The 25,889-nt window shown below is 49.7% G+C and overlaps 1 protein-coding gene across 1 annotated transcript in view; it reads left to right on the top strand.

Moving 5' to 3' along the window:
- The window catches only part of LOC137650148 (NHL repeat-containing protein 2), a 98,877-nt gene that overhangs the window by 17,685 nt on the left and 55,303 nt on the right, over positions 1–25,889 (top strand). The window contains exons 3-4 of the mRNA XM_068383300.1: positions 11,941–12,100; positions 21,229–21,328. Coding sequence (XP_068239401.1) covers positions 11,941–12,100; positions 21,229–21,328 — 260 coding nt within the window. The remainder of the gene's footprint in view (positions 1–11,940; positions 12,101–21,228; positions 21,329–25,889) is intronic.

Genomic DNA, 25,889 nt, shown 5'->3' with positions numbered 1-25,889 from the left:
GCCCTGCCTCTCTCCCATTGTGAGGCCTTATCTCTTTTTTCCTTATTGCAGATGTGGCCTTCATTGGGTTTGCCCAGATCTCCTGTCAAGGAGGCGTTTCTGCAGTTCCTGTACCGGGGTTCAGATCTTCAATGGGCGTTGGCATCAGACGTCAACCCCTTGTCCATAGTGGACGTGGTGGTGTTGGAGGACTTTTCTACTGCCCCGCCAGTGGTTCCTGAGGCTACATCTTCTGCATCATCTTCCGTCGCCACCGATGTCTGCACTCCTTCCCTTGACGAACATCCTTTGGGGCAGCAGCAAAGTCTGAGGCACGTCTCCTGTGACTGTTCCCCTTTCTAGCTCAGGGGCACTCTTAGAGACTCCTCTTTGGAGGCCTGCTGACGATAAGCTTGCTGATCCTACGTTTGTTGTGCAACGTAGTGTTGGTGGCAGAAGACCTCGCCGTGTCCGTTGTCCTCTCCGCCTTCAGGGTGTTTCTGCTCCCTTGGCGAAGAGACGCATCTTTACTTCATTGCCTCTACAGTCTTCCTCTTCGGAGGAAACTGCCGAGCTTACCTCTCTTGGTTCCAGACCTTCGGCCTTTCCTCAACAAACTTCGGTTTGTTCGTCGCCTACAAGGGATAATTCTCAATATCCTCCTGAGCATGTGTTGCCTCATGAGGGTCACATTTCTCCACCAGAGCTTTGAGCAGCAGTTTGTCGACAGCATTCGTCTCGTCAGGCATCTGCGTAACATTCACTTGCTCGTCGGGTTCACCATCGACCTACAACACGAGAATCGCCCACTGTCCTGTCAGCTAGTAAATTGCCTAAATGACGACTCGTGAACCTCCTACTCGTTCAACCTCTCGTAAATCGCCTGCTACACGAGAATTGCTTGCAGTTCAACAATTGCCTGCTCCTTCAACCTCTCATAAATCGCCGGCTACGCGAGAATCGCTTGCAGTTCGACAACTCCCTGCTCTTCCATCTTTACCTCGGAAATCACCTGCTACGCGTGAACCATATGCAGCCTGCTGTTCCAGGTGGTCGGAAATCTCCTACTCGTCAGCGTCTGGAACATCGATCTACCTGACAGCGTTCACACGCGTCGTGCCTTCACTCTTGGGAATCACCCACTCACTGCTCAACTAGTCGAAGCGTTTCCAGTCCATACAAACGCGAACGGCCATCGGTGCGGGAATCGCTTCAACACGAATCGTCGACCAGCCATCGTCCTTCCTGTCCAGTGTTGCGTAAATCGCCTGCTTGTCAGTCGTTGACCCATCGTCATTCCTCTTGTTCATTGGTACTGATTGATCCCGCTGTAGTGGTTTGCGGGCTGTGGCTAGATGTATGCAGACTGGCTAATGTTTGAATGCCGTCCACACTCCAACGTTCACTACACAAAATGACTAAACGGTGGAATACCCAGAAATTTGGGCAAAAAGTAAACCATCAAGGATGAACTGAGCACTGGGCACCACCCCTTGATTTTATACTGGGCAAGGGGACTCGGTTAGTACTGTAGTTGATTAATATTATTCTAGAGGTATGTCATCTCACTTATTACTGGCATGCATGGAGTCCTATATATGCTTTGAAGTTAGGAGGGAAAAAATTAACAAAAGTTTATAAAAAAAAAAAAGTTAAGTACGTCAGTATGAAAATTTCTATTGCAAGATAAAAACTAGTATCCCTCTTTACTTCAGTCCTACACTAACTGGACTATAAAATGCCCTGAGTAAAAATAAACCATTCACATATTGTAATCTCATATGAATATAAATCATTAGGAAGAGGTTATAGTACTCAGTTAGTTACACACACAAAAAAAAAAAAAAACTATAAACTACAAAAAAATCCTTCAAATTACCATCCCATCGGGTTCCAGATACAAAACAGAAATGTTAACAGCACCCAACCTTGGCAGTTAGGATCAAGACAAAGCCTTTTCAGTCAAGGTCAACATAGTCAAGACAAATTTCCAAGCTTGTGACATGAGAAAACTTCAAGCTTGCAGGAGAACCCTACCATATTGCAGTTCGTGATCTGCATAGTGGGTCAATAGGGTCTGGACATGAATCTTCGACTACATACTGATGAAAGATTCTCAACCATAGGTTTTTTTTTTTTTTTTTTTCACTAAAGTGTCCACTGTACTCATATCCTAAGAATGCCCCACAGTAAATTATTGCTTGCCCTCAGATAGCACTTTCAAATTCCTCTACAGAGCATTGTTGTTGACAGGATACTCTGGTTTTCCTTCTAATTTAAGCTCTGATACCTTACATGACAATTGGATTGAAATTAAAAGGGCATCAAAAGCAGAGGGGAGTCCTAATCACTCTCGCCGCCTATCTTTAATAGGTTCCACAGAATTCCTTAATTCAGGTAATTCAGTCAAGTGAACCTGTTTTTTTGACAATCTTCATCTTATAAGAAATTTCTTGCATATGATCCCTTCTGAGTGCAGGGCGCTGTCACTCTGGAAAAAACAAAGAAAGGGGATCATGAAACAAATGGACAAAGAGCCTACAATAAATTAAAGTACTGTATACTATATTAAGAAATTAATAATAGAAAAAAAAATATTATTTGAAATTTGTACTTTCTGTAGCTAAACTTTTTTCACATCCCCCCACTAGCTCTTTAGTCCCTCTCATAAATGTCTTCTTCTTCTTCTTCTTCTTCTTATTATTATTATTATTATTATTATTATTATTGATAGCTAAGCTACAACTCTAGTTGGAAAAGCGGAATGCTACAAGCCCAGGGGCTCCAACAGGGAAAATAGCCCAGTGAGGAAAGGAAACGAAGGTGTGACAGTACTGGAATGGTTGGTGAGATTGTTTAATATGTGTTTTATGTTGTCAGTGGTATCAGAAGACTGGGTGTGTGGGTGTATTGTACCATTGTATAAAGGTAAGGGAGAAGTGCATGAGTGTTGTAATTCAAGGAGTATTAGTTTGTTGAGTGTGGTTGGAAAAGTATATGGTAGAGTACTAATTAATAGGATTAAGGATAAAACAGAGAATGCAATCTTTGAAGTACAGGGGGGTTTTAGAAGAGGTAGGAGATGTATTAATAAGATTTTTACAGTTGGGCAGATATGCGAGAAATATTTAGCAAAACGCAAGGTGTATGTTGCGTTTATGGATTTGAAGAAAGCTTACAATAGTAGAGTTGATAAGGAAGTGATGTGGAATGGGATGAGGTTCTATGCAATTGGTGGGAGGTTGTTGCAAGCAGTGAAGAGTTAATTCATAGACAGTAAAGCGTGTTTTAGGATAGGAAATGAAGTGAGCGAGTGGTTTCCAGTGAGAGTGGGACTGAGACAGGGATGCGTGATGTCACCATGTTTGTTCAATTTGTTTGTTGATGGAGTGGTGAGAGAGGTGAATGCTCGAGTGCTTGGTCGAGGATTGAAATTGATAGATGAGAGTGATCATGAATGGGAGATGGGAGTTGTATCAGTTGTTGTTTGTGGATGATACTGTACTGATTGCAGACTTGGAAGAGAAGCATGGTTGATTAGTGGCAGAATTTGGAAGTGTGTGTGAGAGAAGGAAGTTGAGAGTTAATGTGGGTAAGAGCAAGGTTATTAGATGCACGAGAAGGGAGGGTGGTGTGAGGTTGAATGTCATGTTTAAAGGTTTAAAGGCTGCTCATGAATGGCAGAGGCAAGGAACATTGACATTGCCCTATCAAGCAGGACAAAGCCCTAGAGACTGACCATATATACATATGATCGGTCCTCAAGCCTGCTCTCCACCCAAGCTAGGACCAAGGGGGCTAGGCAATGGCTGCTGATGACTCAGCAGATAGACCTATAGGCTCCCCTAAACCCTCCATCCTTAGCTCACAAGGATGGTGAGGTTGCAGCAATCAAAGGAACTAACGCGTTTAAGGGGGACTCGAACCCCAGTCTGGCGTTCACCAGTCAGGGATGTTACTGCATCGGCCACCACAACAATGGAGAGTTACTTGAGGACGTGGACCAGTTTAAGTACTTGAGGTTTGTTGTAGCAGGAAATGGTGGAGTGGGAGCAGAAGTACGTCATAGAGTGAATGAAAGATGCAAAGTGTTGGGGGCAGGGAAGGGAGCGGTAAAGAATAGAGCGTTACGCATGAATGTAAAAAATGTTTCTTTACGAGAAAGTGATTGTACCAACTGTGTTGTATGAATCAGAGTTGTGGAGAACGAAAGTGACGGAGAGACAGAAATTAAATGTGTTTTGAGATGAAGTGTCTGAGGAGTATGGCTGGTGTATCTCGATTAGATAGGGGTAGGAATAAAGTAGTGAAGGTGAGAATGGGTGTAAGAAATGATTTAGCAGCTAGAGGGTTTATGAATGTGTTGAGGTAGTTTGGCCATGTTAAAAGATTGGAAAGTGGCTGTCTGCTAAAGAAGGAGATGAATGCAAGAGTTGATGGGAGAAGTAAAAGAGGAAGGGAAAGGTTTTGATGGATGGATGGAGTGAATAAAGAAAGCTCTGGGTGATAGGAGGATAGATGTGAGAGAGGCTAGAAAGCGTGCTAGAAATAAGAATGAATTGAGAACGATTGTGATACAGTTCCGATAGGCCCTTCTACTTCCTCCGGTCATCTTGGTGACCGCGAATGTTGTAGCTGTAGGGAATTTGGCGTATGAAATTTCATTTGTTGTGGATAACGGGGGAGGGTGGGCTGTGGCACCCTAGCAGTACTAGCCAAACTCGGCTGAATCCTTCGTCTGGCGGGTTGGAGAGGAAGGGTCTCCTTTTGTTCCTTTGTTTGGTGTTGGCTACTCCTCAAAATTTGGGGAAGTGCCTTGGTAAATAGATAGACTTTAAAGTTTTGTGATTATGTAAATAGTTTCCTTCTTACCAATCCTATTGGTGCTCTAGCTCTGCTTTCTTCAACAGAATAACTTTCTAGCTTTGATAGATATGGTAGTATCACCTGTTAGGAATCCTATACTCCACCTTACCTATAACTAGGAATAGGGGGTCTTACTATATCTTCCTAATCAGTGAAATAAAGCTTTTGCTAAGTAATGGTTTGTGTCTTTGAAACATAATTTCTGCAATAATAGCTATTGTTAAACTCTGAAATTTTATATATAAAACAATTTGATTTTATTTTATCAAACAAAATCTGGAATTTTGTATCTGAAATGAATAATTTCTGAAACTCTGTAACAAATAATTTTATCTGAAATGAATATTTTAAATATTAAACTTGGCCGGTGAATATATAATAGCTGACGTCTCGGACGGCTCGACAGATACCAAAAAACTCGCGAGCGATCGCCGTGAAGGTTGCGGGTGTGACCACCAGCGCCGACTATCGGCCAGATACCGCATATACTTGTCAAGGTCTCCAGTTCTTCTCTGTCGGTCTTTTCGACAAGTTGGTTCCGCTCGCTGATGACCTTGAGTTTTCGACCTTTTTGGTGAAGTACTTTATTTTGGTTGTTTATGGGCTTTCGCTGTGATAGGTGTTTTTTCTTCAATTAAAACTCTTGAAACCCTTTTTTTGGCTAGTGTTTATTGTTGATGACTTTGGTTTTGACTTGGATTTTCTCTGATTGTTCAATATGGCTGACCCTTCTCCTATCCCTGAACCTAAATATCGCAAGTGTGCGAGGGATTGCAACAAACGTCTTCCCAAGGCCTCTATCGACCCACATACCGTTTGTTCTAATTGCCGGGGTAAATCCTGCCAATTAGGAGATCGGTGTGATGAGTGCGTGGTCTTGTCGGAATTCGACTGGCTTGAATATGACAAATATACTCGTAAGCTGGAGAGAGATAGGGTGAGGAGAAGCTCCTCTAGGTCGTTGGAATTTTCCTCCTCCCATGCCCCGGAACCTAATCCTTCCCCTGTAGTAGTTGTTCCTGAACCCCCTACTAGCACTCATAAACCGTCCATGCGGGATATGTTTCTTGCGATTCAAGCTTTAGGCGAAAAAGTTGAGTCCTTAGCATCGGGCCGTAACCAACTCATGTCAGATGTTAAGTTGTTGAAGTGTCAGAGTGGTAAAACAGAAAATCGTAGTGATAAAGTGATAAGTGCGCAAAGTGTATTTAGTGTTGCGACCGAGGGTTCGTCTGTTCGTGCTTGTCGCTCCCCTAGTCCGAGACCTCTTTCAGGCTCCAATGCACCAGGGAGAAGTAATGTCGTAGGACTTAAGGGGACGAGAGGCTTTAACCAACGTACAGACGTTCCCTCTTTGGTATCGGACGTTTCGTCAAGATCGCCCTTACCATAAGACGGGTGAGACTGTGTTCTCCTCGTCCTCCGAAGATTTATCGCACAAGAAATCTTGGCGCAAGGTTTCTAGACCCTTGAAGCGAAAGTCAGTCCCTTCAGGACAGGTCCAGCGTCCTGGCTGTAGCCATTGGGACAGCTCTGACCTTTTGCAGTCGTCAGAAGACTGTTCGCCTATTAAGCGCAAGCGTAACACGGGGTCCGAGGGTCGCGGTAGAGGCAATGTTTTGCCAACACAGACGTTACCGACGTCACAGCCCGTTCCGACTCCCGTTGATCCGAAGTGGGTTGTCCTGCGGGACATGCAGTTTAAGCTTGCCTCCCTTATGGAAGAGTATGACGTTGAGCAGGTTCGCGATGATCCTTTGCTTTCGAGTCGCCATTACGCTGAAAGAGACTCTGGCCGTCAGCCGCCCAAACTAGTATTTACTCGTCCGTTTGACGTTAGTGCTGACGTTTCTAGTACTTTGAAACGTGATGTCAGTAGTCTTTTACGTCAGTCACGTGATGTGGATCCTCCCTTGCTGCAGTCTCGTACTGACGTTCAGCTGCTGCCGCCGCAGCCCCGCACTGACATTCGCCGACCGGCTCCGTTGCCTCGATGTGACGTTGAGCGTCAGTCACCGCAGTCGGAGGTTGTTTTGCCTGCTCAGTCTATGCAGTCAATGCAGTTCCGACGTGACGTCGAGCGTCAATCAACTTCAGCTGTTGTTGTTGGTCAGTCTCAAGGATTTCAGTCCTTTCAGCAGCGGCGTGATGTCGCTTCCTCTTCTGCTACTGATGCTCCTTTGCTTGTGGACATTGCCTGTCAAGCGTTGCCGCCTCGGCAGGTCTCTCCTTTTCATGAGACTCGGCAGTTGTCGGACGAGGTTCCCTCGGATGAGGAAGTCGCTGATCCCCTTCCAACTGATATTCCTTTGGGGACTTTGTCAGACGGAGAGGAGCCTAAAGCTGCTTAGCCCTCTATGGTCTTTAAAAAGATCATGCTGATTTTTAAGGATCTGTTTCCTGACCATTTTGTAACTGCTGCTCCTCGTTCGCCTCCGTCAGAGTTTACGCTAGCTACTTCGACTCCGTCGTTTACTAAGCTAGTGCTCTCTCGCTCTTCTAAGAGAGCTTTGCGTTTGCTAGGCGATTGGTTGATCACTAGGAGGAGTTTGGGGAAGACAGCCTTTGCTTTCCCCCCTTTTAAACTGGCTTCTAGAGCGAGCGTCTGGTATGACACGGGAGAAGTTCTCGGCTTGGGAGTTCCTGCCTCTGCCCAGGGAGACTTCTCAAGCCTCGTAGACTCTCCCCGTCGCCTGGCCATGAGACGCTCTAAAGTTTACTGGTCCTCTTCGGACCTTGATCATCTCCTCAAAGGGGTTTACAGGGCCTTCGAAGTTTTTAACTTCTTAGATTGGTCGCTGGGAGCCTTGAGCAGGAAGATCTCTTCGGCCGACCGTGATGTTTCCGTGCTTATTATGTCCTGCATGGACAAAGCCATCCGTGATGGCTCTAATGAGCTCGCCGCTACCTTTACGGCAGGAGTCCTTGAAAAGAGGGAGACTCTTTGCTCGTTCCTTTCGGCAGGAGTAACTCCCTGCCAAAGGTCGGAGCTTCTCTTTGCCCCGTTGTCATCTGCCTTGTTTCCTCAGCAGTTGATCAAGGATATTGCGGCTTCTCTGGTGGAGAAGGATACCCACGACCTGATGGCTACGTCGGCGCGCAAGGCTGCTCCTTCATCGTCTTATGTCGTAAGACCCAAGCTCGATACCCCAGCTACGAGGTTTATCCCGCCCTTTCGTGGCAGAGCCCCCAGTAGGGGAGGCGCTCGTGCCGACAGTAAAAGAGGCAAGAGGAGAGGATCCAAGTCCTCCCGTGGCAGAGTCTGACTGCCCACGTCCTCAGACAGCAGTAGGGGCCAGACTGAACAACTTCTGGCAGGCTTGGGAGAAGAGAGGTGCAGACCGAGAGTCTGTGTTGTTGCTCAAGGAGGGGAACAAAATACCTTTTGTATGGAGACCTCCTCTAGTAACAGTTCCTTTAGACCTCTCTCCCAGGTATCGAGAGGAGTCAAGGAGACAGGCACTACAACAGCAGGTGTCTCAGTTGCTAGAAAAGGGAGCGGTGGTGAAAGTCTCGGACCTTCAATCACCGGGATTTTACAACCGTCTCTTCCTAGTCCCAAAGCATACAGGAGGTTGGAGGCCAGTGCTGGATGTCAGTGCGCTCAACGTTTTTGTTGTCAAAACAAAATTTACGATGGAGACCACGAAGTCCGTCCTAGCAGCGGTCAGAGAGGGAGACTGGATGGTCTCTCTCGACCTGCAGGATGCGTACTTCCACATTCCTATACACCCGGATTCTCAACCGTATCTGAGGTTTGTATACAGGAATGTGGTGTACCAGTTCCGAGCACTGTGCTTCGGCCTCAGCCCTGCTCCTCTTGTTTTTACGAGGCTCATGAGAAATGTGGCAAAATTTCTTCATTTATCGGGGATTCGAGCCTCCCTGTACCTGGACGACTGGCTACTCAGAGCGTCGTCCCGTCATCGCTGTCTGCAGGACCTTCAATGGACGTTGGATCTTGCAAAGGAGTTGGGACTGTTAGTGAACTTAGAGAAGTCTCAACTGAATCCCTCCCAAACGATTCTCTATTTGGGGATGGAGATTCGCAGTCTAGCTTTTCGGGCTTTTCCGTCTGCCACCAGGATAGATCAAACCTTGCTCAAAGTCCGCCTCATGCTGAGAAAAGACCGTTGCTCAGTGAGAAGTTGGATGAGCCTCCTAGGGACTCTGTCATCCCTGGAACAATTTATCTCGCTAGGTGAGACTTCACCTTCGCCCTCTCCAGTTCCGTCTAGACTCCCATTGGGACAAGAGCAAGACTTTGGAAACTGTTTCAATCCCGATCTCCGAGCCAGTAAAGATGTGCCTGAACTGGTGGAACAGCAACATAAGTCTTCGAGAGGGTCTGTCCCTGGCGGTCAAGAACCCAAACCACGTGTTATTCTCAGACGCGTCGGATTTGGGTTGGGGAGCGACTCTGGACGGTCTGGAATGTTCGGGTCTTTGGACGTCGGATCAGAGGAGCCTTCACATCAATTGCAAGGAGCTGTTGGCTGTTCACTTGGCCTTGACGAGTTTCGAGAGTCTTCTCCGAAACAAAGTGGTAGAAGTGAATGCGGACAACACCACAGCCTTGGAGTACATCTCCAAGCAAGGAGGCACTCACTCCCACACACTGTTCGTCATCGCAAGGGACCTCCTCATCTGGTCAAAGGATCGAGGCATCTCACTGTTGACAAGGTTCGTCTAGGGGAAGTTGAACGTCTTGGCGGACTGTCTCAGTCGGAGAGGTCAGGTGATCCCCACAGAATGGACCCTCCACAAGGACGTGTGCAAGAGTCTTTGGATGACTTGGGGTCAGCCCACCATAGACCTCTTTGCGACCTCTTTGACTAAAAGGCTCCCGACCTATTGCTCTCCAGTCCCAGATCCAGAGGCGGCCCACATAGATGCCTTTCTGCTGGACTGGTCTCACCTGGACGCGTACGCATTCCCGCCGTTCAAGATCATCAACAGGGTTCTGCAGAAGTTCGCCTCTCACGAAGGGACAAGGTTGACGTTGGTTGCTCCCCTCTGGCCCGCGAGAGAGTGGTTCACAGAGGTACTTCTATGGCTGGTAGACGTTCCAAGGAGTCTATCTTTAAGGATGGATCTCTTACGGCAGCCCCACGTAAAGAGTCTTCATCAAAGCCTCCCCGCGCTTCGTCTGACTGCCTTCAGACTATCGAAAGACTCTCAAGAGCTCGAGGATTTTCGAAGGAGGCAGCCAGAGCGATCGCGAGGGCTAGGAGATCATCTACTATCAAGGTCTACCAGTCGAAGTGGGAGGTCTTTAGAGATTGGTGCAAGTCATCCTCTATTTCCTCTTCCAGTACCTCTGTAGCCCAAATTGCAGACTTTCTCCTGCATCTGAGAAATGTTCGCTCCCTCTCTGCTCCCACTATTAAGGGCTACAGGAGCATGTTGGCTTCTGTGTTCAGACATAGAGGCTTGGATCTGTCAAATAATAAAGATCTCCAAGATCTCCTTAAGTCCTTCGAGACCTCTAAGGAGCGTCGTATGTCAACCCCGGCTTGGAACTTAGACGTGGTCCTAAGGTTCCTGATGTCCGACAGGTTTGAGCCATTGCATTCAGCCTCCCTGAAGGATCTCACCCTAAAGACGCTTTTTTTTGGTGTGCTTGGCTTCGGCTAAAAGGATCGGTGAGATCCATGCCTTTAGTAGAAACATCGGCTTCTCTACAGATAAAGCCACATGTTCGCTTCAACTTGGATTTTTGGCCAAGAATGGCCAAGAATGAACTGCCTTCTCGTCCTTGGCCTAAATCTTTTGATATACCTTGCCTGTCAGAAATCGTAGGCAACGAGGTTGAAAGAGTACTGTGCCCAGTTAGAGCTCTTAAGTTTTATTTAGCTCGTACTAAACCTTTACGAGGTGGGTCTGAGGCCTTATGGTGCTCCGTTAAGAAGCCCTCATTGCCCATGTCTAAAAATGCTTTATCGTACTTTATTTGATTTTTAATCCGGGAGGCACATTCTCATTTAAGTGAGAAAGATCGTTGTTTACTTAAGGTCAAGACGCACGAAGTGAGAGCGATAGCAACTTCGGTGGCTTTTAAGCAAAACAGGTCTCTGCGAAGTATTATGGATGCGACCTTTTGGAGGAGCAAGTCGGTGTTCGCTTCATTTTACTTAAAAGACGTCCAGACTCTTTATGAGGACTGCTACACCCTGGGTCCATTCGTTGCAGCGAGTGCAGTAGTGGGTGAGGGTTCTACCACTACAATCCCTTAATCCCAATATCCTTTTAATCTTCTCTTGAAATGTTTTTAATCCTGTCTTGGGTTGTACGGAAGACTGGGAAGTCTTTCGCATCCTGTTTGATTTGGCGGGTGGTCAAATGTCGTTTCTCGAGAGCGCCCAGATTAAGGGTATTGATGAGGTCCTGTTGTATGGGTGGTCGCCCTGGATATAACAGCTCCTTGGAGTCTTTCAGCATCCTGAGAGGATGGCTGGGCTTTGTGAGGAAAGCGGACTAATAAGGCAGAGTAATCGTCAGAGTCAGCTTCCTTACCAGGTACCTATATTTCAGTGGGTTTTGTTATGATATAATTGTCAAAAACTCATGAGCATATACGCCTTTATTGCATTAATACTGGTCTCTACCCACCACCATAAGTGTGAATCAGCTATTATATATTCACCGGCTAAGTTTAATATTTAAAAATGATATTTTGATTATAAAATGAATTTTTTAATATACTTACCCGGTGAATATATAAATTAAAGGCCCTCCCTTCCTCCCCGATAGAGACCCAGCGGACTGAGAAGAACTGGAGACCTTGACAAGTATATGCGGTATCTGGCCGATAGTCGGCGCTGGTGGTCACACCCGCAACCTTCACGGCGATCGCTCGCGAGTTTTTTGGTATCTGTCGAGCCGTCCGAGACGTTAGCTATTATATATTCACCGGGTAAGTATATTAAAAAATTTATTTTATAATCAAAATATCATATTTCTGAAACTCTGTAACAAATAATTTCTGTTATTTTGAGTTTTCAGTTTACACTAATTACAAACTTCGGAGTTACTTTGTTTAGTATTAAACAGCAGCTATAGAATTTTATTTTTTAACAATTTAATATTTCATAGGTAGGCGTTCACTCTGCCAAATTTGAAAATGAACGCGTTTCAGCAAATATTAAGGCAGCAATTGAGCGATATCACATTCATCATCCTGTTGTTAATGACCCCAAAGCAAAAATGTGGCATGAACTTGGTATTGCTTGCTGGCCAACACTGCTAATTCTTGGTAAGTTTAAGTTATTTAGATTATTTGTTGTAGTTTTAAGCCATTCTTTACAGTCTTGTAATGTTTTTCCACTATGTATTTTTTAAATATTCAGTTTGGTAGATATGCTCATATGATTTAATTGTGGCATTGTTTAAAGCTTGATGGTTATAATAGCCAAGTTTTGATAATGGTTTTTATATTTACCCTTTTCACACTTAAAAATTATATCAGTATCTCATAAGTCCATTGTGTACTGAGTGATAAAAATTTGATTGCTGAAAATGAGACCGAGAAAGTCTTGCCTTCCATTTTGAGTCTCCAAGGAGAATCCCCATGGCAGTGAAAAATTATTGAAACTTTGTTTTACTATATAATAGCCCAAAGTTAGAATTTAAGGAAATTTCATGACATATGACATTATATATCAATTTCACAGGAATTGAACTTTGTTCCGTAACCGAAATACAAACCACGCTATTTACAAAGGGTATTACTTTTAGCGTAGCTGAAATGGCGAGCCATTAGAATTTAACGAGGGTGTATTACCCCCGCGCTAGTTAGCGGGGGGTAGGGGAGTGGTAGCTAGCTACCCCTCCTCCCCCTCACACACACGTGAATACTCACTTTCACTTTAACTTTTGGCTCGGACGGTGACAGACGTCTCTGTCTTGGTCCTCGCTTGGCAGCCATTGTCTGTTTTGTCTTTACTTAATCGCTTACTTTTCATTTACTCAATATATATGTAAACATGTTTTCATGTTTGTATATATATTTGAGTATAGAAATAAGTAAGTTTCCTTTTCAGATGTGTGTGTGTAGTGTACGATATCTACGTGGAGGCCTCGGCAGTTAGGCCACCACGGCGTATTTTATGGGTGGCGATCGAGTTTGACTTATGTCTTTCTCTCTCTCTCTCTCTTGAGGTCATTCACCCTTTTACTACGTGTTACTACGCCCTTGTAGCCTAGCTTCCTTTCCGTGTGGGGGGTTGCTACGCCGTACGTTTGTATCAATTAGTTATGAATCTAATTGTAGTTGTTTTTTGTTTAGAACGATTCCTTTCGGGGTTTTCGTTCTTTCTTTAGTGTTCATTCATTTTTAAATTACATAATTACATGTTACATAATTATAATTGTTATAATTCTGTTTTGGTTACAGCTCTCCTTCCGCGAGTGTAAGTGGTTGTGAGGGCACGTGCCTGTTGTGTAATTCTTGTTCCTTTTCCTCGGGATTCCTCTTCGGAGCCTTCCCGGGGGAATGAATGTGTACTAATATTATTTGTTTTATTTATTTACAGTTACCGATATAGTTCGTTTCTGTAATATAGCAACAGTGTGAGCTGTCTGGTGGAGTCCTGGGGATTCGGCTGTTGCTGCCTCCCCCCTTGTATTTTCGTCAGGGGCGTGTCTCCTTCTACTGGTAGTACTCCCGTGTCGACGGACAGCTCTCCAGTTCATTTTAGAACAGTCAGGAGGCTTGCCTCCTTGGGCGGATAACTTTCCTTCCGAGGGAAGTTTTTCCTGTCCAGGCTTGAGTTTTTCCCCTTTTGGGGGGTTCTTCTCTTGCCTTTTTTTCGTGCGACTATGCTCTTGGTGCTGAGCGGTCGCACCTGCAGTTTCGCTCAAGGGGCTGGGCAACTGCAGGAGCTCCTCTTCGGAGGATTGCTCCTTTTAGGTCACTGGCTGACCAGTCTCTTCCACGAAGTGTTTCTCTTTCGTTCGCGAGAGAGTACACTCATAGAGACTCCTCTTCGGAGGTTTCTTCTGTTGCTGTTGCTGTTGGCCTCCCTCGCCGTAAGGCCCACCGTCCGCCTCGTCGTAAGGGCCTCTCATCTCCCTATAAGGGTGCTTGAGGCGCCTTTTTGGATCTCCGTTTGCAGCCTACAACTCCTTTTTCTCGATCTTCCGCCTTGGTGCAGATGGACAGCAGTCTGATCTCGTCTTCCGACGGGCAACGGTCTTCCCGACGGACAACGGTCTGCCCGACGGACAGCGGTCTTCCGACGGACATCAGTCTCCCGGCGGACAACGATCCCTTCGGGGCAAAGGGTTGCCCCCACGGGGGTTCTTCCCTTGCGTGTCAGGGTTTCCCTGCGCGCCCTTCTGCTCATCAGCGCTCTCCTGTTCGTCAGCGCTTTCAAGATGATCTTCCCTGCGGTTCCTGTTGGTTCCTGTTACGTGCCCTGTGCGCCCACGTTCGCCCTCGCGATCTAGAACTTCGGTTCAGGTCGGGGTCAAGGACTCTTCTTCTTTGCGCAGGCTTCCACGCGTAGCCTTCTGCTCGTCAGCGATCATCAGCTCGTCAGCGATCATCAGCTCGCCAGCGATCATCAGCTCGTCAGCGATCATCAGCCCGCCAGTGATCTCCGGATCGCCCACGTGTGTTACAGCCGGCGCGCCAACGTTCTCCAACACTTCTGAAGGAACATGGTTCGCCAGCTACTAGCTCACCTGCGCATGCTGATCACCATCGCGCGACCCTCGACTACGGATGCTGATCGCCATCGCACAACCCTCAACTGCGGATGCTGATCGCCATCGCTCGACCCTCAAACTGCGGATGCTGATCGCCATCGCGCGACCCTCAAACTGCGGATGCTGATCGCCATCGCGCGACCCTCAAACTGCGGATGCTGATCGCCATCGCGCGACCCTCAAACTGCGGATGCTGATCGCCATCGCGCGACCCTCAAACTGCGGATGCTGATCGCCATCGCGCGACCCTCAAACTGCGGATGCTGATCGCCATCGCGCGACCCTCAAACTGCGGATGCTGATCGCCATCGCGCGACCCTCAAACTGCGGATGCTGATCGCCATCGCGCGACCCTCAAACTGCGGATGCTGATCGCCATCGCGCGACCCTCAACTGCGGATGCTGATCACCATCGCGCTACCCTCAACTGCGGATGCTGATCGCCATCGCGCAACCCTCAACGGCTGATGCTGATCGCCATCGCGCGACCCTCACCTGCGGATGCTGATAGCCATCGCGCGACCCTCAACGGCGGATGCTGATCGCCATCGCGCGACCCTCAACGGCGGATGCTGATCGCCATCGCGCGACCCTCAACTGCGGATGCTGACCGCCATCGCGAGACCCTGGCATGCTGACCACCATTGCGAGACCCTGGCATGCTGACCACCATCGCGCGACCCTGCGCATGCTGATCACTGCTCGCGATCGCTCACCTTCACACGATCGCTCACCTTCACACGATCGCTCACCTTTACACGATCGCTCACCTTCACACGATCGCTCACCTTCACACGATCGCTCACCTTCACACGATCGCTCACCTGCGCATACTGCTCGACCATCGCGTCGGCATGTCACAACGTGCCATCGCCAACCTATGAGTTAGCGCTCACCACCGATCGCTTGTTGATCCATATCGCCAGCAGTCCTCCTCGCCCAGGCGGCAGCGCGTTTCCTCGCCATCGCGCTAACGCTTGCGTTCGCCGCCTCGGACTCGCTCTCATCCACCTGCCCACCCTCACGACCGCTCGCCTGCGCGCCCGCGCGACCGCTCGCCTGCGCGCCCGCGCGACCGCTCGCCTGCGCGCCCGCGCGACCGCTCGCCTGCGCGCCCGCGCGCCCGCGCGACCGCTCGCCTGCGCGACCGCTCGCCTGCGCGCCCGCGCGACCGCTCGCCTGCGCGCCCGCGCGCCCGCGCGACCGCTCGCCTGCGCGCCCGCGCGACCGCTCGCCTGCGCGCCCGCGCGACCGCTCGCCTGCGCGCCCGCGCGACCGCTCGCCTGCGCGCCCGCGCGACCGCTCGCCTGCGCGCCCGCGCGACCGCTCGCCTGCGCGCCCGCGCGACCGCTCGCCTGCGCGCCCGCGCGACCGCTCGCCTGCGCGCCTGCGCGCCTGCTCGCCTGCGCGCCCGCTCGCCTGCGCGACTGCGCGACCGCTCGCCTGCGCGACTGCGCGACCGCTCGCCGGCGCGCCCGCGCGACCGCTCGCCCGCGCGACCGCTCGCCCGCGCGCCCGCTCGCCCGCGCGCCCGCTCGCCCGCTCGCCCGCGCCCCCGCGCCCCCGCTCGCCCGCGCCCCCGCTCGCCCGCGCGCCCGCTCGCCCGCGCGCCCGCTCGCCCGCGCGCCCGCTCGCCCGCGCGCCCGCTCGCCCGCGCGCGCCCGCTCGCCCGCGCGCCCGCTCGCCCGCGCGCCCGCTCGCCCGCGCGCCCGCTCGCCCGCGCGCCCGCTCGCCCGCGCGCCCGCGCGCCCGCGCGCCCCGCGCGCCCGCGCGCCCGCGCGCCCGCGCGCCCGCGCGCCCGCGCGCCGCGCGCCCGCGCGCCCGCGCGCCCGCGCGCCCGCGCGCCCGCGCGCCCGCGCGCCCGCGCGCCCGCGCGCCCGCGCGCCCGCGCGCCCGCGCGCCCGCGCGACCGCGCGCCCGCGCGACCGCTCGCCCGCGCAACCGCACGGCCACGCTCATGCTCTCCAATGTTCGCCCACGCGTGAACCAACGGTTTTTTTCCATCGCGCAGACGGATGATGTTCCGTCGCGCGAACCTACAGTGTTTCTTCGCACAAATGTCGGCTTATTTCTTGCAGTATCCATTGCTCGTCTATGGGTTATCGCCCGCCGACCACCAGGAATTCCCGTCGCGCGAGCTCCAGGGCAATTGCGACCACGATTCCCAATGGGGTTTTCGCAGCATGACCAGCCTGGCGAGTTCTTCTGGAGCGTATTTCCAGAACACTGTCTCACCCCGTAAACACAGAGCATGGCACTTGCAGAATAGGAGAAACTTAAGAGAGATCTGAACAACACTCCTCTATTCCTGAACATGGGTTAGCCCTTCCCCGTCATTCCCTGGAAGGATTTTTGGCGGGGGGGGCTTTCCGTTCGAGATTTCTCCATCGGACAAGGGGTGACTGCTTACCTCTTCCTCTGGGAGCTTACCAGGTTCTTTCCCTCCTCGGTTACGGCCCGAGGTTTGGTTCAAGGAAGCTACAGGAAGATCAAGGGTACTTTCCTCCTCTCGAGCTCAGGCACCTTGGCCTTTCGTCGTTAGTATCTAACTTGCGGACAAGCTCGATGTTGTACCATCTGGACGCGCTGACTGAGGGCTTCCTTCGGGTGTCTCATCTGTGGAGGTCGACGACCTCAGACACCCTTCCATCCTTGAGAAGAGTTTGTTTGTGCCCAAGGACAGAGACTTAGACAGCTGCTGTGCGGAGTAAATCGACTTCCGGTTTCACTCCTCCAAGGCGCTTTCTTCCAGACTCTGCAGGGCTCCAGCGCCTTTTCTTTCAACCACGTCGGCCTAAGTTATCGGCTACGACAACTGGGACAAGGTGTCCAATTGCAGTTTTCTCCTGTCAGGAACAGATGGCACGGGAGACTCCCCCGGGGGGGCATAGTCCTAAAAGGAGTTCACGAACTCTAGGATTGCAGGTTTTTCGCTGGGAGGATGCTTAAGGTTACTCATCCGAATGACAGCTTCCCGATGCCCATTCCCGCATATTCTCTGTGAGTAGCCAAGGATATCGCGCCTGCCGTCTCTGTCAGCGAATTCAGTGTCTCAGAACCTCTATGCCATAGCGTCAGCAGAATTGCCCGGTTGGGCAGAATGATCCATACCTTAGGCGAAGGTCTTCCTTAGGATCATCGACGGCTTCACCCCCGGCCCCCTCAGTCGATCCTTTTTTGTAAGGAAGGATCTGAGAGGGGATGTCCATAGTCGACCTCTCAGCCCAGATCAAGTTTGTCGAACAAACTTCGGCCAGCAGAATCGATCAGACTGGTAACGAGGCGACAGGACTCCTTAAAATCCCTGGATCGGAAGGACGGGTACTTTCAGTTTCCATTCCATCCATCTTCCAGGGTGCTCGTCGAATTCAGCCTAGACTGCAAGTATTCCTGCTTATGATGCAGTGTGGCTATCCCGCCGTGGCATAGCAGGTTTGTTTCCCCAGAGAACTCTCCCTGCCTTCCTCTTGGCCACTCAGGGGCAGGCTTCCGCCCCCTCTGCTGTTTGGAGGGCTGGTCAACTCCTGTAGGCTCGGGTTTCGACCTTCTTCAGCGCCGGGACAAGCTTCCGGATGCTTACCAGGAGTGTGGGCTCATGGTATTTTGCTTGGAGCCTTCTCTTCCTCTGCCTCAACATCTGGAGTATCTGGCCATGATATTGAGTCAACCGCCTTACCACATTGGAAACCCCGCTTCTCGTCCATCCAGCGAGGTTAAGCAACGTCGGTACTTGGATGGGTGACCACCTGGGGACGCCAGATTCTGTTACCACATCCTCCGAGCCTTCCTTTCGGTTGACTGTGGCAAGACTGAGGAGAGTCGCAGTACCTGTTCTCATTCAAGCAGAGCTTTCAGCCCTACCTTGGAACGTTTCCTAGTTCTTCTTTCCTCATTGACCCGTCTATAGTCCGAACGGTCGCCTCAGGATAAGTTCCATGTGGGGCGATCCAAGTTCCGGTGGCTTCAGGCATGTTTTAACTGGACTCCCTGGCCCTATGGGACCAGCGGAACTATTAGACCTGCAATGGGTGTTGACCTATGGAGCCTCTTGATGGTAGTGGATATTCTCGTCCTTTCCCCACATTCTTGATGCGGTTCTCGGACTCGTCAAAGGAAAGGGGGGGGGGGGGCGCATGTTCCGGTCCAGGCCTATGGTCAAGACCTGAAGGATACCTCTCCATCATTCAGGCAGGCTTAGGGACCTTAGTCTGGCCCCTCTTCAGATCCTACAGCTACTGCCGAGTGTCCCCGTTGCGCGTCGACTTCATTCTAACCAGCAGGGGACGCATTTTCACACCTTCACATCTTGCAGTAGAGATACCGGGATGATTGAGATTCTCTCAATACCACCATCGGCTCTCTCATTCCAGGCAGGGGAATGTTTCTCTCAGACTATCCGAGCAGAGCCTCATAGAGAGAGTGTACCTAGGGGTCTTTGACCTTGGGTAACCAGCAAGTGCTGGTCTGGGGGACCTGATCGCGACAGCTTGGAACCTCAAGCTTCCGCTAGTCTTCCCCCCAGTCTCAGTCCCCGAGACACTGGCAAGATGCATTCTGGTGATGGTAGGACAACTTCGACGCCTGCGTCTTCCCTCCTTTTTGTCTGCGGACAATGGGCCTCAACAAGACCAGGTTGTCTGTCAACCTTTCAATGGGAGAGCTCCACTGGGACTACGCGCAGAACGGTTTCTGGACCCTCTGCTTCCCCTGACGGAAATCCCGGGAGAGCTTCTCCCACGGCGCAGACTACTCAAGCAACCACACTGCGACATCTCTCCCGAACCGGGACGTCGCTTCGGCTTCATGCCTGGAGACACTACGCTTCCTCCTCTAGAAGAGACAACCCGCTACAGTCGCGGTACGGAGGTCGCGTCATCTGCGATAGTCATCCACAGGGGTCTCCCAGGCAAAGTGAAGAGTCTAAGGTGGTTGGTGCCGTGGGAGATATACCCCTTCCCTTGAGGCCTCTTCTCCAGCAATAACAGTCTTATTGCCTTTCGGCGGGAGGAAACTCCTTTCCGCTCTCGGCAATGAAGCCTGTCGCTCAGCCTTTCCCTGACCTTCAGGCTTAAAGGGATAACTTTCCTGCCCGCTAGATCTATCCTCGCTCATGCGAAGCTACGATCGTCCCTGCCCTAGTCGGAGGAAGACCTCCAACTTGGAGCATGGCTCGGACTTTTAGTCCTTTAAGAGATCTTCTCAAGACCCCTTTTACGACAGGCCTCGGATTGTATTCCGCCTTGGGTCTTCTGCTCACTCTGGCCACGGCCAGTGTATAAGCAATCTTCTTGGTCTCTTACTACTCCCCCCTTTCTAAGGAAGAGGGGAAGGCAACATTCAGGCTCGCTCCTGAGTTGTTGGCTAGACTCGGAATCTGAGGGTCCCGGCCCTTCGGTCCGATTCATTCAAGATTTCGAGTCTCCATTCTGTGTCTAATGTCCCAAGACCTTCTCTTTCTTGCCAGTAAGGAATCGAGAGGTTAGCGCTGGGAACAGCTGCAGTTTGTCCTCAGTTGCAGCCGATTTGGGAACACAAGGAGGACATGGGGGGAGAGTCACCAGTATACCTCTTCAGCCCGGACTCAAGGACATTCATCTCGTCCTGTCTTCAGACCCTCCCCCGTCACGTCGCCCTACAGCACGATGTTGGATACATCGCAACGTCCCTTGCCTTCGAGTAATACTACTCTGTGACGCAGGTGCTACAGGCTGGAGTCTGGAAGCGTCTGAAGACCTTCGCAGCCCGCTTCCTGCAGGGCGTGACCCACAGGAGTCTCGATACGTTTTCTATCGCTCTGTGGTGGCTACACAACAGCTGGTCTAACCTCAGGCTCCCTTTTGGACAGGTAGCAGAAGGTTGAGGGCATTGTTATCAGGTTTTAGTCTGCATGAACGAAAGAAGTATGTCTGGCCCTTACTTCTTTCTTCATCATCCCCTCTACGGGGAAGCAGCATCCTGGTCTCTGCATAGCTGACCTCGAACCTCTGCAGGTAAACCATGCTTCCTTGTGTTCTGAGTATTGAGTCAATACTGTCGCGTCCCCCATACCCTGACGAGGTGGTATTGGGAACGTCCTAACCCAGAGTTCCTTCTGGAACTCCAGGTCAACGGCCTAGGACGAGTCACACTTCTTCCTTCACACACAAGCTTACGTAGGCCACATGGTTCCTTGCGGAGCAAGGAACTTGTGAGGTGCAGGGACTCCTTTTCTCGAGTGCGACTCACTCGGATTCTGAGTCCCCGGGTAAAGCCAAAGCCAGTATGGCTGGGGACTTTCCACCCTTCCTAAGGGATAAGTCACCCTTTGTAAATAGCGTGGTTTGTATTTCGGTTACGGAACAAATGACAAATTCGAAGATAATTTGTATTTTTCCTAACCATACAAACCTTAGCTATTTACACATATTTGCCCGCCAGCCCTGTCCCCCAAGACAAGTCCTACCTCTAAGTGAAAGTGAGTATTCACGTGTGTGTGAGGGGGAGGAGGGGTAGCTAGCTACCACTCCCCTACCCCCCGCTAACTAGCGCGGGGGTAATACACCCTCGTTAAATTCTAATGGCTCGCCATTTCAGCTACGCTAAAAGTAATACCCTTTGTAAATAGCTAAGGTTTGTATGGTTAGGAAAAATACAAATTATCTTCGAATTTGTCATTTTTAATTATAATTTCAGGCCCCAATGGCCAGCCATTATTTGTTTTGGTTGGAGAAGGTCATCGAGAACGCCTTCAGCTTTTTGTTGAAGGAGCGATCTCATATTATTCAAAACTTGAGTAAGTTTTTAGATTCTGATCTGAAATACATACCCTTAATGTTATTTTTGTATATGAAAAATGTCTACAGTATTGATTTACTATAATTAGAACAACTGTTTTTGTGAGACTTACTTTAGTATGTCCTTGGATAATTACATTTTTGCAGTAAGGTAAAAGGTCACAATATTGTACACTTTGTTCTGTAACTGGAATACAAACCTACGCTATTTATAGGTGTATTACTTTCGGCACAGCTGAAAGATGAGCCATCATTAGGCAGTAGTTTGGCCAGGGCACCAGCCATCCATTGAGATACTACCACTAGAGAGTTATTGGGTCCTTTGACTGGACAAACAGTACTATATTGGATCCTTCTCTCTGGTTATGGTTCATTTTCGCTTTGCCTACTGATACACCGAATAGGCTGGCCTATTCTTTCCGTTTTCTCCTCTGTCCTCATACACATAACAACACTGAGATTACCAAACAATTCTTCTCTTAAGCGGTTAACTATGGCACTGTAATTGTTCAGTGGCCACTTAACTCTTGGTAAGGGTAGAAGAGACTGCCTGTGGTAAGCAGCTCTTCTAGGACACTCTGAAATCAAATCATTGTTTTCTAGTCTTGAGTAGTGCCATAGTTTCTGTACCATGGTATTCCACTGTCTTGGGTTAGATTTCTCTCACTTGAGGGTACACTCGGGCGCACTATTCTATCTTATTTCTCTTCCTCTTGTTTTGTTAAAGTTTTTATAGTTTATATAGAAAATATTTATTTTAATGTTATTACTGTTCTTAAAATATTTTTTAACTTGTTTCCTTTCCTCACCTTGCTACTATGCTATTTTCCCTGTTGGGGCCCCTGTGCTTATAGCATCTTGCTTTTCCAACTGGGGTTGTAGCGTAGCACATAATAATGATGATGATGATGATGATGATGATGATGATGGAAATAATAATAATAATGATGGAAATAATAATAATACAGGTAATGATGAAAATAATAATAGTAATGATGAAAATGATAATGATGAAAATAAGAATAATGAAAATAATAATGAAAATGATAATAATGAAAATAATAATGAAAATGATAATGAAAATAATAGAAAATAACTAGACTTTTAGCGAGGGGTAACCACTCATACCACTTGTTAGTGGGGTGGGGTTAGTAGCTACCCCTCTCACTCGCATACCTGTGACTGTATCTCACTTTGCTTTTGGCTCCGGGAGTCTCCAACTGACCGAACTTTTGACTTTGGAGACCTTGCAGAGATCTTCCTGCTGAGCAGTCTTCCTGTGGAGGATCGTCATTGTCATCGGCGAGCTCGCTGAGTTTGTAATCCTCTTCATTGCCTCGGACGCGCTCTTTCGCCTTTGGCAAAGAGATGTCTATTTGGCTCATTGTCACCATCTGCCGAATTATCTTCGGATGATCATCAAAGACTTTACCGTTCTTCCTCTCTTCAGCTATTGCCTCTATCAAGATATCATCAGCCGGACGAGTCTTGTAAGTCTCACTATTCACCCACTGGTTCCCGACCCTCACCTGTTTCGCCGGACTCTCCTTGGACTCGCCGCTCGCCAGCCTTAAGATGTTCGCCTGTTCAACGCCCCTCTCCGACCTCATTCCATCGAACTGCTATTTGTGGCTCACTGTTGGCCATTGAATCTCCTGGTTTCCCAACCTGCCATCGACAACTGGGGTGTCTCGCCGATTGCTAGCTTGGCGATCGCCAATTGTCAGCTTGCCAATTGTCGATCTCCAGGTCGCCGTTCCCCAAGTCACCAATCATTATCTCGCTGATCGTCTATCACCAATCGTCAGCTTGCCGATCGCTGATTGTTAGCTCTTCTTTCACCGATCGCCGATCTCCAGCTCGCCGATTGCCAATCGTCAGCTTGCTGATTACCGAGTGTCAGATGGCCGATCACCGATTATTAGCTCACCGACCGCCGATTATTAGCTCACCGACCGCCGATTATTAGCTCACCGACCGCCGATTATTAGCTCACCGACCGCCGATTATTAGCTCACCAACCGCCGATTATTAGCTCACCAATATTTGCTTGCCGATTGCTGATTTATAGCTTGTCGATCACCAATTTCTAGCACACCAATCGTCGAACCATACTGCTGTTGTTCAATTAAACGATTGTTGATTTCCAGCTTGCCGAGCGTTGTCTCAGATCTCCACTTGCTGATCGCCACCTCACCATTAGACCATTTGACAGCTCACCATTCGCCAGCTTGCCTATTTACAGCTTACCGATCGCCAGCTTGTTGATCTCCAGTCTACCAATTGCAAGCTTAAAGATCGTTGACCGCTGATCGCCATGCCGATTCTCTGCTCGCAGGTCACCAGATCTCTGATTCGCTAGCTTGCCATTCGCTAGCTCGCCAATCGCTGATTCAATGGCTAGATGATCTCTAGTTTCTTACTGATTGCATCGATCTCTGATTGGCATTCGACAACTCGTCTTTTGCCGTTCTTGACAGGCGTCAGCTCTCCGTTCGTCAACTTGACGTTCTCTTACTCGGCGGTCTCGTCGTTCGCCAGCCTTGCGGCGCTTGACAGACCATCACTCCTTGCCATCTGCTCGCTGACAACTCCGGTTCGTGGCTCGCTAGCGGGTTCCAGCCATCCGGTTGATCTTCCATCACCAAATCGTCAAAAGGCCGCTGCTTGTCGTCTGCCGACGTTGGTCCATTTGCAATCCTCTCCAGCGGTTTACCACTCTCCTTAGGGTTACAGCCCTTCCCCTGGTCACTGATCGTCAGTGCGTCGATCACCCACTCGCCGATCTCCAACCCACTGATTTCCAACTCACTGATCACCAGTAGCCCTCTGCACTCCAGCTCATCAGCAGTCTTTGGCTGCTCGCTGGTCACCCTCTTGTCATTCACCAATGACTCGCCGCTCTCCAAGACCGGAAGGCAAATAACATCAGCTTCGTGCTGCTTGTTCACCAACTCGTCTATGGCCTAGACCATCGTCAAATGACTGACAGTCTCCATCAGCAGATCGCTGACAGACAACTACCTGTGATCACGCTGCCACAGTACAGCGACCCCAGGAACCTGCCCCCAATCGTCGCCAACGTTCGCCAGAACAACACCACTGTAATGAACGGCGCTGTTCACGGGAAGGGAAGCTTTCTAACCCTTCTCATTGAGCTTCGAAGTTCCCTCCAGAGAGACCTAAGTCTTCTCCCCATCGTCCTCTTTCACTTCGTTCTCTTCCTCGCAAACGCAGAACATCGCGTTTACTAGTTAGAGCAAAAAAAGGCAAGACATCTAAGCAGCAGGAGTTCAAGGTTCTGAAGAACTCCCTTCATGGTCGATTCCTTTTCCTCAGAAGGAGACATCAACACTGCAGCCTTCCTCTAGAGCTTCTGCGACAGCTGATAAGACTTCCTTGCGAAGGCCCTCTTCGTCGTTCCCTTCAGAGAAACTTAACGATAGTGCCGCTATTGGTCAGGAGCCGTGGTTTGGAGCCTTGGTTAGGTCTATCACGCAAGCCTTTGCGACAGGTATCCCACCTGCTCGTCTGTCTGAAACTCCCAGAATTCCCCTGGAAGAGTCTTCCTTGCCTTCTACGGACACAAGGCAAAAATCTACGGTTCCTTCCTGCTGAGAAACTTTGGTTTCTTTCTTTTCCCTCAAGTGGAAAAGAGGATTCCCTTATGAGTTAGTCTCATCCAGGGTCAAGCTGACCCTTGTCAGGACATCCAAGGGAAGGTCAAGTGTCATCGTGCCTACTCCTCCTCGTCCTCTTGCTCCACAGCCAGCAGTCCAGGTGGAAGTTTCGCGCTGGGAATAGTCTCTATCTAACTCTTTCTGGCTCTCCCTCATCGAGCAGGTCCCCCGAGAACCAGGTAGCCTTGAAACCCGTGGAAGATACAATACTGTCCCCTATGGGTAACCAACATAAGGATGTTCCACCAAAACTATCTGTGCTAGAGACCTGCTTCCCTCCGAGGAAAAAGTCTAAGGACTCTAAAGACAATGCCGAAATCCTTATCGAGGATTACAAGACCTGCAGAGGGGGTCAGGCAGTCTTCATCTGGCAACTTGAACGACCACCACGATCCACCCCGAGATGATGTCTCATGGGTGGAAGAAGACGCCTTTGCTGCTAGTCCTACATCAGAAACTACCGCAGGATCGACAAGACCTCATCAGTTTCCGTCTAATTTAACCTCTTCGGAAACAGCCAGATCCCAGGTCCTTTGGCATCAGGTATCTTCATTTCCTCTGGTTCTCTACAAGATCTAAGCGAGAGACTGACCTGATAAGGAGGTTACAAGATGAAATTGATTTCTCCCTCCAGATGCATCAAAGAAAAGGGGGTCCTGCATGCTGTACCACATGGCCTCTTACCTGTGGTCAGAGCCCAAACGGGACCACCACTTAAACCTCTCAGAGATGAGGGCAACCTTCCTGCTGGCAAAAGGTACCATTCCCATTCGAGGGGAACTCGGTTTGAGTTCCGGCTCGTTTCTCGTACAATGCTCGATGTCGACCTTCAACTTGGGTTAGAACTTGGTGATGGGAAACAGAGATTATGGCTAATAGG

The sequence above is a fragment of the Palaemon carinicauda genome, chromosome 11 (genome assembly GCF_036898095.1).
Source record: "Palaemon carinicauda isolate YSFRI2023 chromosome 11, ASM3689809v2, whole genome shotgun sequence".
NCBI lineage: Eukaryota > Metazoa > Arthropoda > Malacostraca > Decapoda > Palaemonidae > Palaemon > Palaemon carinicauda.
The sequence above is the reverse complement of the archived record's forward strand: the minus strand, read 5'-3'. Positions and strand labels throughout refer to the sequence as shown.